The following is a 20,274-nucleotide window of genomic DNA, read 5'->3' on the forward strand; positions in this document are numbered from 1 at the left end:
GTTGGAAAAAATGTCAACCATCCTGGAACACTGAGGTAAACTGCTGAATATAACACTTTGTACATAAAGTGACATTTTCCATGTACGGATCATAGAATCATATGTATGGACCAAGAATTATTAAAAAGCAATTTATTAAACCAAGCTAAATAATTAAATAATGCACATGTATCAATAGTTGAAGTAGAACCATGAGTCTATTTTAACACAGTGATTCAGGTAGGTTAGGTCAAAAAGACTAGCTAATCCCCAAATGATTTTGTATGCCTCATTGTAGATGTCATTAGAAAGACAGGAACAATATCAGCAGGAGTGGATTAGCAAGAGGAAGTAGAAAACTTGTCAGGCCTGTATTGTCACTTCTGCCCTTTCAGACCTTGTGTTACACAGACACAAGAGCATAATGAACACCAGTTATGATTTTATCAAGAAATCTGGCTAGGGCACAACACTTTTTTCAGGATTGTTTCTAAGAGGATAATGCACTGAATAACTCAAGGTCAAAGAGAAGAGTTCACTGATTTCTAATAACTTCTTTAAAGGTTGTTTTACGGGACAAAAAATCAATCTGTAAACTTTGATAACGTGGCAGTTTCAGTGGCTTGGCTTATAGCTCTGCGGTGGTTATAGGTGCATAGATCTAAGGCTTTATGGAGTGAATCTCCGAGCAATGGTTTTAAATGTACCTTGGTGGGAGTAGTTGCTACATCCTTCTCTGGTGTCTCGCCAAGTAACTTTTCGGAGATTAAAGTCAGGTCAGTGAGTGTCTTTAGAAAGGGTGCTCCTGAATCCATTCTGGTTTATGTAAGTTTGGAGTTTGGAACTACCCAAGACCTTTGTAGTTTTAAGATCACCAGTTATAATGTGAAGGAAAAGACAGATGCAGCTTCATTGTTATTCAGAAAGCACATTACTGACATTAGAGAATGCTGTAACACAAAATGCATCAGTCATGCTGTTTCAGAAAAGAAAAGTCAGGTCTCATGGTTTTTGCTCTGGAACCTCTGTGCTTTTGGGGAAGTAAAACGTGAAAATACTTGCAAAGCTGCTTCATTCTTCTGAAGTCTGTCAAAGTCATAGTCAAATTCTACCTTGGCTCACTAAATTATGTAATTCATTAGATACTAGACAAGCAGTTAATGTGGTTTTCCATACTTGTTTGAAAGAAAAACAATGTTGCTATCGGTTGTTAGAATTCTCAGATGTGTGAGGTGCTTTATAAACTCCAGGTTAAATGAAGTACCTGTGGCAAAATATAATTGTATGTTAATTCTGAGCAGCGGTACATGAAAGAGAACTGAGATGCTAGGTGAGGGAAGAGAACTGAAATAAAGGCATTCATCTGGTTGCTTTACTATTCACTGTGATCATGAAGGAAAAGAAGACTGAGTAAGACTATTGCAAGTAAGCAAGAGTAACTTGGTTTAAGGAAATGTTCTGTGGGCACTTGACATAAGCTTTGTCAAAATATGGTAAGCCTAAGTGAAGTACGGAAATAAGCTACGAGTCTGATGCTGCTATCAGACTCCTAAGACACCTTTTAACTTTTGGAAGCACTTGGATACTTCTTGCATTATTCTATCTTGAATTAGTTTTCCAAGTGACCTTTTTAAAAATAGTTTTGACATCTCTATTCAATTTTTATCAAATTACTCCAGATCCTTTTTGTAGCATTTTAAGCCCTTTTGCTGTGTACAACTGTACTATCAGGAAAGAACTCATTGTAAGGTGGTAATGGAATTTAGATTTTGCTACCTCATACTTTCATTTGAGTGGTTTTTTTCCCCATTGGAAGTAAAATAGGTGTTAGTGGGGGTTAAAGGGCCAAGGTTCCTCTGCTAAGGCAGACCTTTTTTTTTGTCTTTGGCAAAGGCATGTTCGATTGCTGAGAAAGTCTATGCTGACAGAAATGTCTTTTTTAATATCATTTGTGTTAGTTTTAAATCCCCTTAGTAAACTCAGAGAAACAAGTCCTATTAGGTTTTACTTATGGTAATTGAATAGAATTGTTTATGACAGAAGGAAACTTCTCATAGTTAAACAAAATTTACTGTTCTTGTTTGAAGAGGGATGGTGAGAAAAAATTGTTTTCTTGACTCTTCAGCAGTCATAACTAAAACCGCGACAATATGTGGGGACCTCACAGAAGTGGTGATATTGATCTGATACCTTTAATGACTAAGAACCATCCAGCTATCATAAATTTGTGCTAGTAACTAAAGTTATAGCTTTCATGTCTAAGTTGCTGTATGTGAACATTTCACTGAAAATAAAAACCGTGTAAAAAAAGGCAATATGTAGTTCCTTTTGCAAAATAAAAAATTACTGAATTGTCCCATAGTTTCCAGAAGTTAAATACTGCAGCCATGCAGCTGTATAGTTAGTTCCCAGCATACTGGAAACATGAAGATCTCCTACCAGTTCACTTGGAAAACTACTCTCACAGAAATTATGGCTACAATAAGGCAATGGTACAGACTACAAGCAAGGGGTTCTTATAGTTCATTTTCCAACACGTAATGCTTTGCCTTCCCAAGCTGAGAGATAAGTCAGTGTCAGTTTTGATATAACGAAACTTTGAACTTATTTGTGACTCATCCCTGCATTAAAGATGAAGGGTGTTTTTCACCTCTCCCTTCCCCCCTCCATAGGATGCAGCTGAGAGATTCTATTTCACATCTGCTGAAATCACTGAAAGCTCTTTCAGTAGGAGCTGGATTAAGCAGGTTTTGTCTTTGAACTTTGGTCTTAACAGAAGGAGGTTTTTTTCCCTTTGCCTCGGCATTAAATAGCATACCACTAGTAATTTTCCACAATCAAAGCAATGAGTATTAGCATCAAAAGAAATCAAAAAAATAATAAATGATTCTTCTTTAAACTGACTTCCGTTAAACCTAATCTGCTATAAAGCATGACTGCGTGTACATGCTAGAATAGTAGACAAGTCTTTGCAAGACTGGAGCCTAATCTTCAAGTTTTGTTATCTATATTCTAAGACATTATTTGTGATGTATTGTGCAGAAATTAAAACAAATCTGAATTGTTTACGCATTCCACTGATATCCCATAGATTACTGTTCATTATTTATTAAGGATATGTTCTTAAATTTGTTAATATATATGTTAATTACTTCCTTAATCTGCATAAGCTGCTCTTCATACCTACAGTCCCATTAACAAAGTGAGGAGAGAATGTGTTTGTACCTGCATATAGCTTTCTAAATCACTAGTCTCTTTCTTTTCCTTTAACTTTTCTAATACAGTATATTTATTAATATTACTTTTCAGAAAAAACAGAGAACAAAGGATCTGTCCCAGCTGTTTCATTCATACAATCCATATGATCACAAGGTAAGAAAAAGTATATTACCTACATTTGTTGTTAAGAATAATTCCAAATATTAGCAATAACTCTGTTTCGTGCTTAATATGCAAAAATGAGAGGAAATGATAAAATTGAAAGTGCCAGGGTATTCGTGTTGTTTAAATTATGTTATCATATAAATGTTTCTTTGTTTCTTCAAGCTAAACTTGAAAAGCTGCACTTTCTGATTTGTGAAACCAACGACTCACATTAACCTCGTGGAAGTATGACTTATAGACTGACACTAAATCCTGCAAAGTGACCATATGTGGTATCGGATTCCCCTCTTTAATTCTCTCTGTTTAGAAACTGTGTTACCCTTGAGTATGTTGCTTAGCCTGTTGTGTCAATTAGGCCCTGAGATACGTGATACTAATGAATTATCTATTGATTCTGAAAGCAACAGTAGAAGAGGCTGCTCTGCTAATAGCCTGATGGTTGTCTGGAGGAAGAAGAAATACACGTCACCTTTATAACTTGATCTTTATTTGTAAAGTCCGGGAGCCCTGGTAAAGCTTGTTTATTATATCCTATACCATAGAGTAAGAGAAGATCACTTCCCTAAAGACGCTGCAGTGTGAAAGAAAAAAAAATAAAGCTGGCATGAGAAGATTTTGTAGAACAAGGAGACAGAAATCACAGCATTTTTATGCTATAACTTTTTGTCGTGAGGTTTTAGTAGATGTTATGCAAAAGACAGCATTAACCAGCAGATTGAAGGAGACATAAGTAGGTTTGTAAATATTTTCAGGGAGTTCCTCCTATCTTGGATGCATCTGTGGGCGTGTTTTTTTTAAGTGAGTGCACTAAATCCTTTAAAAATTTGTCAGCAGTATGAGATCACTGTCTTTGCTGCTTCTGTTTTGCAGCGTGTGTGTTTTTGTAAATATCCATTTAAAAAAGAAAAGATTTGAAACTTTTTTTTTGTTTAGGCATTTCAAAGGAAAGTTCTGATCTCTAGCCCTTCTTTTCCTGGCCATGTACCATATAGCAATACATTGGAAAAGTTAGCTATATTTTATATTTGGAGGAAGAAGGCAGCAGAAGTGTGTATATATGTGCACCTATCTGTATTCATGAACACATGCATGTACGTGTAAATATGGATATGTCTATGAAAGATAAATACACTGTGTAAATATTAATGGATTAAATTTAATCAGGTAGGTTGTTGCTATGAGAGTTCTATAGCTCCCAACAACTTGAACATTTACAGTTTAAAAAAAAACATTGTCAGTCAGTAGGTATATTCAATAGTTTTAATAATTATATATAATTTCAATCTAAATCCATTACTTAAAAGTATTTTTTATAGATAGACTTGCATTATTGACAGAGAATGGTAAAGCAGATACTAAGGGTCAGTGAAAACTGAGAAACATGAAGAATAAAGGAAATCAGTGTGAGAAGATTTTGAACGGGACCATTGCTTTTTTGAGTTGAAACATTTCAAGGTATATGCAATGCTAAGTCAATTAAGATCTAATAAGGAGAAGCAACTGATGAACCTGAAGATTTGATATTCCTCTCTATGTCTAAAGTCTACTGTGCCCAACCGTTTTTATTCATAGTACAAGGAAATTCCATTTTTCTTTTATTAGCACTTTTGATGGAGCTTGGCCATTTGTAACTCCTGCTGCCTTCCTGCTCATATCCTCTGTGGCATTATATCAAAGTATCCTCAAATGATTTTGGCTTCAGTTGTGAAGACTTGTGCACTTTTTACAAATTAGTCATCAGGTGATGCGGAATTGAATATAAATGCTTAGATACATTCCCTTTTGATCTTTGTTTTAGGACCTTTAATAAATTATTAAAAGTAGCACAATTGTTTGAGTGATTTTTGAAGCTCCACTGTTTTGCTGCTTCCAAGTACATTTTGCATATATACCAGAGAGTAAAAGGGGCAAAACAGGACAAATGAATGTTTATTAAAAAGATAATCTTTCCTCATTTTCCATTTGACAATGAAGTTTTTCCTTCTGCTGCCTACTACTTATTTGTAGCAGCTGCATATAAACTCATTGCAGATTTCCTGCTCTGTGCTTTTAATTGCTACCTCAGCTGCCAGTTTCACAATTTTTGCAGTCCAGGGGAGGGCCTTTAATTTTTATGCTAAATCTAACAGTACTCAACATTACTTGGAAGTTCAGTTATTTGAAGCTGAGGCCTGTATTACTTTTACACTAGTTCTGTTTTGTCTAATTTACATGGCCAAAGGGTTGTTTTGGGGTGGTGTTTTTTTTCTACTTTGTAGATTATTTCCAGTAAGGGTAAAAAGGAGATTTTATGATGACTCTGTGAAAGCATTTGTGATGCAGGATCATGGCATGAATGATTTGAAATACTGGCTTCCAGAATTCTTAGTTGGTTGATTAAAAGTTTTTTTCTAAGAACCTGAAGTAGAAAAGAGATAACCTTAAAGGATAAGTTGGAGCTTGGTAGTTGTAGTTAAAACAGATGTACAATGAAGCTCATAAACTACAGTGACTGGAACGGGGCTGTCTGTGGAAATTTGATAGTACTTCATCCTTTTGTGATAGGATATCATGTAGAAAAGAGAAAAATTAATCAGGAGATGTTCATTCTTTCAAGCTGCTACTTCATTCACTAAACCAGAAAGTTATTTTTTGATGAAGTAACTCCACAAACGTTACTATCCTTATTACTATTACTGTCTGGTCAGGAGACCAATAGCTATTAGAAATAGTAGATGCTAGAAATAGTAGCTATTCCTGGAAGTTTCATCGTAAGATGTATTTGTCTATCTAATGTGTTTACTGCATCCCGATAGACATTTTAAATGTCAATAGTTCTGCATTCCCGGGTGAAAAGTCAGCTCTTTTATAAAGAGGGGGAAAGCAGGGATTTCCTTTACCTTCCACTTCCAGGTCTAGAGTTTTATCTGGTGAGGCCTTAATTCATCAGCAGAAGGAGCAGTGCTTTTAAATTCTTCTGTGCAGAAGGGGAGGAAAAATGGAACATTCTGGCTCTGCTGATAGCAGAGGAGAGTAGTTAAACTCCTGTATTCTTTAATGCCTAAATATGTATAGTTTACCATCTAGTTGCCCTTCTCGTTGTTCAGATAAAGCCATAAAACTGCAAATCTCAAAAATTGTCCTTTAGTTGTGTATCCTCTCCAGGGGGATTTGATCCTGTTCTCTTTCACGTACTGTCACCAAAGTGAATGCAGAGCCTCCAACTACGGAACCTGTGGGTCTTTTAGATACCATGCCTCTGAAAAAAGCTCAATGTAGCATCTGTCTTGAATGCCTGGCAAATATATTGAATTCTTGATGTCAGATATATATGAAAAGCTCATTGTTTCGTTGTTGTTAAATAAATAGCTTCTAAAATTCATTCTTTCCAAAACTAAATAATTATTTAAGATATGCTAAGATATATCTTGGTTATGAAAAGCCATTCCAGATGGGTGTTTGATTGCCATTTGTTCGAACTTATTTTGGTTAGCTTCTGTAAAAATACATAGAACTATTTTGTAGATGAAGCCACTCCTTGTTCCTAAATACTTTTTCCTGTGTTTGTGCAGAGTAGGAGTACTTGAGAGTCAAATTCTGACTGATCTTTAACTTTTCTCTAGTTAGCAATAGAACAGCTCTTCCAATTATACGTGCAGTTTATCTTATTCTAGGAGCATGAGAAAAATAAGATAAAAGTTATATCTCTCATAAATCTGTACCAACAACGGTTTTAGTGATTTAAAATTAAGAAGAAGATAGTTGAGGAACACTTTTTTTTACACTTAGCTATAATCTGGCCAGTTTTCTACTAGCTCATTAAATGAAAGATTGTGTTTGCACACCAGTAATTTCCGCTAAAACTTTTCCATATGTACACCGTGAGGTTGCACACCACATTCTGTCTGCAGTGAATGTTTAATTCCCATAGTATCCTCCTCACAAATGATGTTTGCCCTTTAAAACTTGCTACCCAGTTTGTTGAAAACTGTGAAGGCAGTTGTGATAGCAGGTTACCTGGTCAAAATAATAGTTTTGATAGGCTTAATATGAGCTTCAGGATCCAATATGTAGCAAGTGTCCAAATTCAGCAGCACAAAGCCCTAGTTTCTTTTCTTCTTTTTGTCAGATGAGTTAAGTATTCAGTCTAGCCCTGGAGCAGTTGTTTAAAACTATAATCCTCGATTTATGTTGTGCAAAAGAGTGTTCTTACATATAGTAAACACAGTATAGCAGAACTACTGTTCGTTTTGCTGCTCTGCCTTGAGAGGAGAGCCAGAGAGAGAGAGACCTTAGGGCATGTCCATACATGCAGCGTTGTGCTGTTACAGTGAGAGATCCTGTGAGTTGTGTTTAAAACTCAGCTTTGAATTCGTTTCTGCCTTTTGCAACCTGAGTCTCTTGCTCAAGAATAGGGCATGATCTATGAAAAAAAAAAAGGTCATGTCTTACAGTGTTAGTGATTTATTTTAGCAAATACTGTGTCCAGCCAAGTAAGAAATAAAGTCAATGTTACGTGATTTGAAAAGAGTTTTTGAGAGGTTTTTTTTTCCTGGGCTGAAAGTGTTCAAGATGAAAAAAATATATTAGCATTTCAAAGTGTGCTCTAATTGATGCAGTATCACTAAAATAATTATAAAAGCTTTAAGAATCATGCTTTAAAATGTTCCTTATTAATGTGTTCTGGAACTGTTAAAACACTCAAAAAACTAAAACCCCATAGACAATGCCTGTGTGATTGATGAGATATGGACCATTATATCAAGATACACAATCAAGTGACGAAATTTTTGTTTCTTTTTTTTCCTTTTTTTTTCTTTTCTTTTGGCTTGCTCTTAGCCCAGTGAGCAATTTTGAGAGGCAAGGGAGTGATGTCCTGTGTTCCACTGCCTTTCATGAAGGTAGATGTGTGCATAACTATTTCAAGGAAGATTAATAAGATTATGTATGTCTGTCCTTAAATTTAAGGTGCTAATGGCTCCTGTCACTTACAAACTTAGCATGAAAATTGTTTTCAACAGATTATTTCAATAATGCACAGACTCTTGCCACAAATTTTAATGAAAAATAAAAAAACTAATACCAGGATCCTTAAATTTTGGTTGTAGGGTACCTCTTTCTTCTTCTGGGTTCTGTAACTCCTCAGGAGATTTTGAGGCATTTGTAAATCAGGAAAAAAAAAAATGCTATACTACTACACAGAAGCTGTAACGAGAGGGTAAAACTGTGTTTTCATAATGAAGCAGACATGAGCCAGTACCAAACAGGTAGGATCTTTCTTGGCACTGACTGTGGAGGCTTATCTGTGTGGTCTAACTGGTTTTCATTGACATTAACATAAAGTATCCAAAAGCAAGAGAAAAGTCCTAGGTAAGGGGTGAGGAGTTGGAGTCACTTGGCTTCTGGTAGCAAAATCTGTCAGGTCTGCACTCCTTCCAGCATCTCTGCTGGAGCTGGTTGACTCTGAGGACTGTAGGTTATGCCAGGGCAGTGGAGAATGTGGTACTGGCACCAAGAACCAGTTAAACTGTCTTCACCATATTGAGGATTGCTTAGCTAAACAGCAGAAACAAGGAGATGGGAAGTTAAGCACTTCAGTTGAGACCAGTTTTTCTACTAGTGAGCTGCTTCCTTTCCTTTTTCTCCCGTGTTCAAGGAAGCTGGACCTTCTGTGGATCCTTCACATATAAACAAAACTGAACAAACCAAATTCTGTTCTCTGCCAAAAGAAACTCTAAAATGCCTGATGTTGACTAACTTTCTAATACAGACATCACCAAATTACTGTGTTAATTAGATCCTGAAAACTCTGGTTTTGAAGATGTTTGTACTATAGTGCGATATGATTACATGAAAGAACATGTAAATTGAAATGCTGGACACTAGTACAGTTGAAAGTGTTGCTGTAAGAGTACTTATTAGAAAGAAGCTAGTGAAAGACTAAAACATAGTTGCAGCATTAAACATATGTGACAAGCTAGATTTACATCTTTTCAGTAATCTATGCTTGTACCTTTTTCATAGTTCCTGATGCCCCGAACTATCTTCTACTTCTGTGTTTGCTGCTTACCATCTTTCGTAGCCACTGAAATTAGAAACTGTTTTGTTTTACATATGATGCATGGATGCTAGCATGTTTAAGTAATCTAGGTTTGGATGCTTTCTGGAGTCTGGAAATGGGAAATTTCAGGACTGCTGAAAAACACCAGCAATTCTTGTTATTTTTCCTAAGGACAGTAATATTTCTCAGATATTAACTGTGTTTCGTAAGATGTGCATGTGCACTGCAAGTGCCGTGAACATGTAAGTTTTACTTTTGAACCAGAAAAAAAAGAAAGTAGTTCGAGATACTGTCTCAGCCTTCATATTTTTGGAGTAGTGACTTGGGTATATAATGCTGGAAAATAACAAAAATCCTTTTAACCTGCTTTCCATTTCTTCCAGAAACAGAGTTTTACTAAATCATAAGGCGGCTATGAGGTTGCTGTGCCTGTGATATAAGCCATAGTCTGAATTTCCTAAAGCAGGTGCTTTGAATTGTTCTTCTGTAAGATGAAAAAGATTTCTAGGTTATTGCTGAAAAGAGACAGAGCCTTTTGCTATCTCCTACCTTAAAATAGATTTCAGGTTTAATTTAATAGCTGAGATGTCAGATATGACCACATTTTATGGAAATATTCTTATTGTAACCTACATCCATTCTTCTCTTTTCCCTTCCTTCGTGTTCAGAACTGCTTTTTGGAGGAGGTTACATAAAGCTGTTTTGTGCTCTTGATATGATGTGAGGCTTCAAAGAAGACTACTGAAAGAGAAAAGCAATTTCTATTTGGAAGAGCAATGCAGTGGCCTTGTGCTAATGGCACACTTGAACATTACTTGATGATAGCAAAGAAAATCTAATGGCCTGAAAAGCTTCTGCTTTTTCTTGACTTAACTCTTAGCTGCATTGAGGTTTATGCATGAAGTAACACAGAGTGAGCTAATAGATAGACAGTTTATAAATGGCTGTTCAAATACCAGCAATTGTTTCAGGGTTTTGTAGAGAACAGGAGAATAAATAAGGAAAGCAATGCAGCTAAAGAGCTTGCTTCTCTGTTGAATAGGCTGTATAGAAAAAGATGTATCTGCTCTGTCTTACTTCTGCAGCTGAAATATTGGGATAAAAGAATTGCAGTCTTAAGTGTGCATGGGGCGGGGAGATGGACACGACACACCAAACACAATGAACAACCCAGTTGATGAATTGTTTGCTGTAACAGCAATCGTTGGTTTATTGGTTTTGTTTTACAAAAAAACTAAAATATATATGAACAGGTAGAGTATGTATGCTTAATGCTTTGGTTAAAACTGTTTTCAGTGCTGGTGACTTTTGCTATAATTTGGTATGTAAAGCATCTAACCTTGTCTGATGCTAACTGAATTTTTTGGGATTGCTACCTCAGTTATCAACTAGAAGGGATGCAGGTGTTTTTCTCTAGGTTTTTAAAATGATCTTTCTAGCATCTATTAGCAATAGTCTGTCAAATCATGTTTGCTTCTATAAAAAAGGTAATGCTGTGTGATGATGTACAAGCTTAGATGGTTAACGAGGTTTCACAGGTACCAATGTATTATTGAAATATCTTAATTAAAGATCTTGAGAACAGTTTGAAGAAATAAGCTGATGAAATCCACATATATCCCCCCCCCCCCCCCCATGTAAAACCATCTATACATTTTTTTCAGTTAAATAATCGTGAAAATAATGGTCATTTACTTCATGGTTTTTGTCCCTGGTACAGCTTGCAAATGCTACCTGGTATAGCAAATTGCCTCAAATAAGTATTTTCTACCTCCAAAACAATATTGAAATATAAAATGAGAGACAAGTTTTATGGGAATATTAAATATCTGTCATATGAACTCAAGTAAAACAAATTGTTTGAGGTACATTACTCCTCTTGTTATTTTCAAGAGAAAGGCATTACCTTTTGCTGCATGTTTTGTATCACTTGTGTACTTTGTCCGTCATTACTGTGGTACTGCCACAAAGGTATGAAAAACAAAGGTATTTTATGTTTTCTAAACATAAAATGTTGGAAAACCTTAACATCACAAACAGTAAACAGGCGTGGCCCTGTTAAAATTTCTTTTAAGCTTCTTTAATCTTGCATGGGCAATGTGATGGCGTGTGTAGCTAATTGTTCTATGGTCATTTCAAGTTCAGATTGAGTTCAGATACCTCTCCTTCTCCCGTTCCCTGACATCTCATTTGACCTGTATCTCTCTGCAGCTGTGCAGTTTGTAGTGGATTAAATTTCCTGGTTACCTTTCACCTTGGCTCATTCCGCCCCACCACCCCTTTGTCCTGTTGCCATTTCTCCCCCCAAATAAAAAGTTTATTTCTTCTCTGTGTAGTCTAACTTCTTTTTCTGTGTTTCTTCCTACCTAACTATTCTTTTTTTAATATCTCCTTCAGGTTTTAACATTGTATTCTCTCTACATTTACTTCACCCACCCCTCTGTTTTTATTGCTGTTTTTTTCCTGCCTATCTTTCTGGAGCCCTTAGTTCTACAGCTGTACTCTGTCAGGGCATTAAAGTGGCTGTGGGAACAATGTTGCTGTCAGAGAGGAAGGTATCAATGGAGCAAGTGTAACAGTGCATCAGCACAATGTCACAGGAAGCTGCTTGCAGAGGTGGTAGTAATAGTTCTTCGTTATTCAAGAAATTAAAATTTGCTGTTAACCTAAGTGTTCCTGTCATCAAGCTCTTGATCTTGCTTGCTTATAATTAATTACAATATCCAGAGACCCAAGTTTTGGGAAGTTTGCTAGTGGATATGATAACTCACTTTACATTCTGTTCCCTGTCTTCTCACTGGAGACCGATAGTTGATTTTGCTCATAAAATTATTAGAGTCTTTCTGTGTAGTTGAATTAATTTGACTTGTTATTTAAAGTTCTAGATGTTAACCAAGTTACCAGCAATGTTTTTATTACTTTCATCTTCTGGTACCCAATCTTGGGTAAGATTTTTACTATTTTTCAGGGAATGATTGTATTCCATTTACTTTTCTTTTTCCTCATTCCTGTTTAAAAGTTTGTTTTAATGACCCTTTGATATAAAGCTGTAAAGCAGGAGCTTTACACATGCACACAGGAAAATATACATGCACACGGAAACCCATCATCAACAAAAGTTTTGATTCCAAGTATCATCCAGAAATAGTCTGTTTTTTCAAGTCAGGGAAAGATGGCATCGTGTTTTTCCTAGTTTGTAAAATGTCAGCACTGACTATGATTCCATTTTCTGCTGGAACACTCTTGCAACCAGAAATGCTCGCTTTTGTTTTTATTTTGTTATAATTTCATCTGTGTACTATATCCCACTTAAAAGAGTGCAGAAAGGTTAGCTATCATACAGTTGAAAGACAAGCCTAAGTAAAGTGACGGAGTAAAACCATAGGTAGAATTTGGACTTAAGATCTTCCACACAGGAAGCTTGTTCTGCTGTCTATCAGTACAACCCGTGCTCACAATTCTCATCATGAGCTCAAGTGCTCTGCTTTGAAGGGCAGCTGAGGTAGGAGTCCCAGAATCTGCTAGCGAACTGTGTGGATTTTGCATAGTTAATTTAGGTGATCGTCACCTGCAGCAAAACATCTGTCTTAGCTGCATGTGAAATCTGGGGTTCTTACAAATGTATTCTCAGTGGTCTTGCACTGTCTGCCTGCGTCTGAGGGAAGAGCTTATGGTCTTAGGGGAGAGAGGGTGTTTATATTCAGATGTACCTAGAAAAACATCCTGTGGTTTTAACAGTTGCTCATTCTTTTCAAGAACTGTGGGATGAGCACTGAAGGAAGTTAGTGCTCTGGTGATTTAGCATGCAACGTTCAGTTAAATTACCCAGATACTAACATGCTCTACTCATGTAAATTAGGGTAGCCTTAACAGACTTCCAAACCTAGTTCAGGGGTGGAGGCTCAGAGTCAGTAGATCTTGAGTTCACTCTGCAGTGTAGACATAGTCCCAGTCCAGGGCAAAAGAAAGCATCTAAAACACATGATTTGATTTCAGCTGTACTTGAGTGCTAGTGTATCGGAAGGAAGGACTGGTGCTGTCAGTAGGAACAGAGGTACAAACCTGGATTTTGTTATAAATGCGTATTAAGAAAGCACATTTCATTCCTTAAATATTATATGCTCTTCCTATTGTTTTCCCCTGTATTATGGTATTTTATGAACATAAAATAGTTTTCATCTGAAAGGCTGTATCCATCCAAAGATGGATAAAATAAATTATCCATCCTTCCATGCAATTTTTGAGAGAAAGGCTTCAGCTTGTGAGGCTTGTATGGCAGCCATCTTCTTTGGAATTTACTACATCATTTCAAATTCTGGCGAGATTCCAATGTCAAGAAAAATCATCTTTCCAAGAAGCTGTAGCTTCTTCCTGTAATTCTAGAGACTGCGTCTATTTGCTTTGCAGTGTCTGAAGTATAAGAGGCTTGTGGAGCCAATGGTGAATTTCAGGTTTGGTATCTCATGATCCATCAAGATAAAAATGGGGAATTTATATCTTCTTAAAGGAACAAGTGCATTACAATTCCTTTGTGATAAATGTGTCATTTTCTAATATCCCTGAAAGCAACTAAGAGGTTGATCTTTAAAGATGGCATTTTAGTTCATATAAATGCTGCTTAAGGTCATGTGTATTTTTTTCTTTCACCCTTTCCTCATAAAATCATAGTAGTCATACCTCGTCATTGAGCCTTACAGAAAAAAAAGATGGATATGCAAGTAGCTGACAGAAGTCTTTGAAACAGCATGAGGGGTTTTTTTCCAAAATATATTTCTATGAAATTATTTTATATATATATATGTAGCACACATAAGAGAGGTATTGTGATAAAACATTTCAGGTTGCAAATACAAGCAGTCATGCTGACAAATCCTTTTTTTTCATTCTATTGTGCTTTTTTGCGGGGAAGAGTACCTATTTGTTCCTACTGCTGCTCATTTTCACATCTCCTTTAATATTGCTAACATCATTTATGAGGCACGTGTGTGGCAAATTGTGCTCCTTCGTGCCTTTTATTTTTACAAGCTTGTTTTTTGTATAAAAGGCCTGCTCGGTACAAAACCATACAAGACATAAATCATCACTGTTTTACATTGCAAACCCCAACCTTGTTTTCCATAGAACATTTGCAGAAAATGTGTAATATAAAGCTAAAAATATGAACCATTTGTGAGTTCTGTACGGGAACAGACATTAAATACCAATTCTTGTGTCAGACAGACAGTGGCAGCTGCTTTGTTAATCTATGGCACAATCCCATGTTAAATCAAATGGCAAGTGAACAGTTTGACAGATACTGTCATCAGTGCAAACATTATTAAACTCATTAAAGAGCTTGCTTTTAATTTTTTATTTAAAGTACATCTATTTGGCTTGCAGAGCCTTTCTGAGGCAGAACCTACAGCAGCAAGTACTACTTCTCTAGGTTTTTTGCCTAACAAATCCTGATGTGTTTCTTACCATTCCTCGGGGGCAGTGCCGTGATGTTTATGGCTTCCCCTGCACATTGCATGTTAGGGTCTGTGACCAGAAATTCCATTTGAGAGCACATCGCTCTGTATAGCACTCAGTGGTCTTTTCATTTTGATTGATGGCTCTGGTTTTGCACCATCTGGCTTCTGATAGGCTGCATTAATCATATTCTGAATGAAGAAAATTTAGACAGGATTTTTTAATAAGTACATGTATATGGGAGAGAAAAATGCACATGCATATGTGTTTGTGCATTTAATTTCTATAGGTTCCAGTCATACAAAAGAGAGCAACAGTCCTGTCGTACAGTTTGTGTTGGGATAAATAAATCTCTGCTTACAAATGCCTGTAATTCAATTTTACTCATACTGTTTTAATTTTAATGTATTTTGCTTTCTATCAGCTGTTCTATTAGGAACAATGCACTTGTCTAAAGTATTTGAGTTGTATCTCAACTGGTTTAAACAAATCTTAATTTCTCTTTCTGTTGCCTTGAGGATATACTGAAGTACCTTGCTTCTTTGTAAACATAGCTTGAAATAATGTTTTATGAAACAGAATGTCATCAGGTTTTAAATTCTATACATGTAGAACATTTTAAAATCATTAAATTTTTAAAATTATAATTATTATATAATTATTATTATCTTGGGGAAAATTAAAGAATCTTAATTTTACATACAACATAGAAAAGTCAGTAATCAGACATATTGAATGCTTCTGATAGAGTTTGACAATAGCGCATTTAAAGTATTGTTGGATTAGCAAAATTAATAGTCTCCCAATATGTGTGTAGGAATTAATCGGCCAACATGCAGTTGTTAAGCATTCCAGATTTTATTTGAATTTGTAATTTACAAGTAAGCAGCTATCTGTTCTCCTTTTCATTAGGTTGCTTGCATTCTGTGATATTTTACAATATGCCTTAAGGGAAAAAATTATCCTGTGATATAGAACACATTACAGCCATGAGCTGGATGTCAGGGTTCAGAAGCTACTTCTTCTTCACCTTTTAAATTTTCAAAGACCATTGAATGAGAAGCTGCCTTGGATTCCCTTCCACCTATACTGCTATGGATGTGACACTCCATGAAATGGTGGGCAGATACCAATACTTTATACTCTTAAAAGAACTCCAGTAAGTGCATTTGCCATAGCTCCAAGTTCGGCATTTTCTAGTCATGATGGTTGTGCTTTCATAAGTGTACCTCACCAATCAAATGGCATGGAAATATTTCAGCCACTAAGTTTTCATTGACAGATATAAACTGCGTTATTGTGTGATTGGGGTGGTTAGGAGGATGAGGGTTGTATCTTCTTTTGGTTTTACTTTTTTGCCCCATTTTCTCTCAGTTTTCCTCAATATTCTCAACAGTAGAGCTCGTAGGTATTTTGGATTTTTTTTTTTTAATTTATTATTCTCTCTGCTGTGCTTGTGAAAGTACCTTAAGAATGAGGTACAGGAGAATTCCATGTCTAACTTAGGAGGAGCAACGGTTGTCCAAAACCCCACCAAGTACAGCAAAACTTACTGCTCCAATTTTATTTCTGCCAGACTTGATAATATCTCTCTGTAGAGTAGACAAGGTTTATTTTGAGACATCTGGCATGAATCCTTTATAATTTAACACTATACTTAGAGTTCAAAACTAATAGCATGTTAGAAAGTTGTTTGACATACTACAGGAAGAAACAATTCTTGTGAAAGATTTTTAAAAAATCAGTCACTGTATTTAATAAAGTTATAAAACTCTTTATGATCTAGTATGGTGTGGGTGCTGAGAGCACCCTGCCTCACACTTGTTCGTTTCCACAGTTTTCTGCAAAACTTTGCTTTTTCTGTTGTCTTCCTCTAATACATTCATGTTTTCTTGTACATTTATTTTACAGACATGGCTTGTTTGTTTGTTTACCATCTCACAGATTTTTAAAACAGATATCTGAGTTTAAGAGAATCATAATTCGCTGATAATTGCTGTTAAATTAAGTATAGATGCTGAGAAGTAGGATAAACAAAACCTGCTTAATCATTATTACAAAAGCACCATCTTCATTTGTGTGCCAAGGAGGACTTAAAAAAAATCTTCACAGCCAAACTACTGCTCAGACTGTGCCCAGTGTTGAATTACAGTTCTCTAGTAAATCAACAAATAGTCTTGAGTAATTTTGCCTCCCACCTTATTTTGCCTGAATGATTGTAATTATAGTTTACCTCAGAGACATTATGGAAGTTAAAAAGTTAAAGTCTTGCTATCAGGCATGATCAGTATCTTCTCTTAAGCTTCCTGTTGGTTATTCATAAAAGCCTGAATCCTCAAGCTCAGAAGAAGCCTTCGGTATGCATGCTACTCCCTGGTGCTTTCTTTATCCAGCTTCCAAGTTGGAATAGCAGCATCACCATACAGGCTTGTGGAAGCTGGAGCAGCCTGATACCTTGTTGGAAGCAAAGGTCTGCGGTGAAAATGACAGTTCTTTATAGCAGCATTCTACAAAGGGTCCTCTGAACTTACATGCAATATGAACAAGACATATTCACTCCTGTATTATACTTCAAATCATGGAGGAAAACGTAGAATATATTTGCAAGTGTCTTGCTGAGAACTGAAAAATCATTGATATTGTCATTTATACACTGGGAAGTAGTGTCAAAGGGTGAGCCTAGGGCCTGCAGGATGATTAGAAGAAGAATCACTAAGGTTAGAAAAGATCTCTAAGGTCAAGTCCAACCATCAGCCCAATATTACCATGCGTACTGAACCATGTCCTGAAGTGCCATGTCTACTCATTTTTTGAACACCTCCAGGAATGAAGACTCCACCACTTCCCTTGGCAGCCTATTATGATGCTTCACCACTCTCAGTAAAGAAATTCCTCCTAATATCCAACCTAAACCTCCACTGCAGCAACTTGAGCCCAATTCCTTTCATTCTATTACTTGTTATGTGGGAGAAGAGACTAACACTTTCGCCAGCTTCATTGGGCACACTCCAGCACCTCCATGTCTTTCTTGCAGTGAGGGCCTCAAAATTGAACACAGGATTCCAGGTGCTGCCTCACCAGCATGAAATACAGGGGCAGAATCACTTCCCTACTCCTGCTGGCCATGCCATTTCTCATACAAGCCAGGATGCTGTTGGCCTTCTTGGCCACCTGAGCAGACTGCTGGCTTATCAGTTGGCTAACAACCAGCATCCCCAGGTCCTCTTCCACTGGGCAGCTTTCGAGCTACACTTCTCCAGGCCTGTAAAGTTGCATGGGGTTGTTGTGACCCAAGTGCAAGACCAGGCACTTAGCCTTGTTGAACCCCATACAATTTACCTCAGCCTGTCCAGATCCTCAAGCAGATCAACACTGATGCCCAGTCTGGCGTCATCTGCAAACTTACTGAGGGAGCAGTCAATGACTTCTCCCAGATCTTTGATAAAGGTATCAAACAAGACTGGCCCCAAAACTCAGCCCTGGGGAACAGCAGCTGTGACTGGCCACCAACTGGATTTAGCTCCATTCACCAAAACTCTCTGGGTTCAGTCTTCCAGCCAGTTTTTAGCTGAGTGAGGGGTACACCTGTCTAAGCCATGAGCCACCAGCTTCTCTAGGAGAACGCTGTGGCAGACAGTGTCAAAGGCTTTACTAAATTCTAGGTAGACAACATCCACAGGCTTACCCTCATCCACTAAGCAGGTCACCAGGTCATAGGAGGAGATCAAGTTGGTCAAGCAGGACCTGCCTTTTCTAAACCTATGCTGTCTGGCCCTGATGCCCTAGTTGTCCTGCACATGCCCTCTGAGCCCAGTCAGTATGAATTGCTCTATAATCTTCCCCAGTACCAAGGTCAGACCGACAGACCTGTAGTTCTCTTGAACATCTTTCTGGCCCTTCTTGTAGATGGATATCACATTGGAAAGCCTCCAGTTGTCTGGGATGTCCCTTGCAGGAATGCTGCTAAATGATGGAGAGTGGCTTGGCAAGCTCCTCCACCAGCTCCCTCAGTATTCTCAGGTGGATCCCATCCAACCCTGTAGACTTTAGAGTGTCTAGGTGGCACAGCAGATCTTTAACCGCTTCCTGCTGGATTATGGGGTGTTTATTCTCCTAAACCTTTTAATAGACTCCTTTCCAGGGCTATTTAATATACCAGGTTTTATTGTTATACTTATTATTAGAAACATTGTGTCAAAGGATAATGTCAGTTTATTGTCAGAAGTTTGGAGTTTGAAAACAGATACCAGTGGTGGTTATTTTTAAGAGTTCTGCTTGTTTGTATTTAAAAATCTACAGGATTTCGTATCATAATAGTCTAGAAGATTGTGCAAGATATTAAAAATTCTTTCTTATTTCTGTGAGACTACATATAGGGGTTTGGTGCTTTTAAACTCCTTTATGATTATTGTCTTTGAGTAATTCCTTTTCTTGTGACAGGTGTAGTTTTAAAAGGATGAGGAGTCCTTTATCAATTGTATTCTGCAGGTAGGTAGCATACATTTCTTGGTTAATGTTTGGCAACCATGTACACTGTGCAAGCTCTGTGTGTCTACCAAGAAATTAGTCCTTTACTTCAAAACATTTTGTGGAAGTAGGGGAAGTTAAAGTACTTACTGTAATACCTTTGTAATGCCTCATATCTAAATCAAAGTAATCCAGTTATTCATACTGGAAATAGGATAATGTTATTGCCAAGAAAGCTATTTTGTCTTTAATAGTAGATAATATGCTGTTATATCACATGCATATACATAATATTTGTTGAGAATGTTCTCAGATTTATCTTTAGAAAGAGATCTGCTGTGCTTTGGTGTATCTTTTTCCTTCACTGCAGCTTATTGTAGTTCTGAGAACATAATTCCATGAAAAGAAAAACCTAGAGTGAATAAGAAGAGAAAGTTACCAATGAATATGTGTTTGTGTGCACTTTGTGGTGGTAGTAGGGATTTGTAAGGAACTGTCATCTCTTCCAGAATCTTGCCAAAATCCTGGTTCTGCTGAATATTTTAAATAAGGTATTAGCCTATTTTCTTCTTGGAAGTAAGATAGCTTTGACTTCTAAGCTGAAGCCTATTAATTATCCATAATGAAAAGTGACTAGCAGCTAATTTGTGGGGGGAAAAAAATGTATTTCATAGGAGGAATATTGGGCATGTGGGAATGTATGAATATATGGAGAAGACTTGGCTGACATGCATTTGTGTGTCTAAGTCAAATACCAGTCAGAAGTCATTGTTCTGCTGTATTTCCTCAGCAGTGAACAACAAAGTGACAACTGCTGTGGTACCCAGGCACCATCTGTCTTGTGAACCTTGCCATTCTGTTCTCGCCTGAATATGATAAATTCTACCTTATTTCTCCAAGAAAACAAAAATAGTACTTAATCTACAGTTCAAAAGCTGGATAAATTCCAAGTG

The 20,274-nt window shown here is 36.8% G+C and overlaps 1 protein-coding gene across 9 annotated transcripts in view; it reads left to right on the plus strand.

Annotated features, from left to right (window-relative positions):
- The window catches only part of CDKAL1 (CDK5 regulatory subunit associated protein 1 like 1), a 413,904-nt gene that overhangs the window by 310,839 nt on the left and 82,791 nt on the right, over positions 1 to 20,274 (plus strand). For 8 of the 9 annotated variants that reach the window (XM_054060495.1, XM_054060500.1, XM_054060494.1 and 5 more), the window contains one exon: positions 3,289 to 3,351. In XM_054060495.1, coding sequence (XP_053916470.1) covers positions 3,289 to 3,351 — 63 coding nt within the window. Of the gene's footprint in view, positions 1 to 3,288; positions 3,352 to 3,525; positions 5,086 to 20,274 lie in introns of those variants that run through there. The other variant, XM_054060502.1, reaches the window with a different exon arrangement.

This window comes from Cuculus canorus, chromosome 2 (genome assembly GCF_017976375.1).
Source record: "Cuculus canorus isolate bCucCan1 chromosome 2, bCucCan1.pri, whole genome shotgun sequence".
Lineage (NCBI taxonomy): Eukaryota > Metazoa > Chordata > Aves > Cuculiformes > Cuculidae > Cuculus > Cuculus canorus.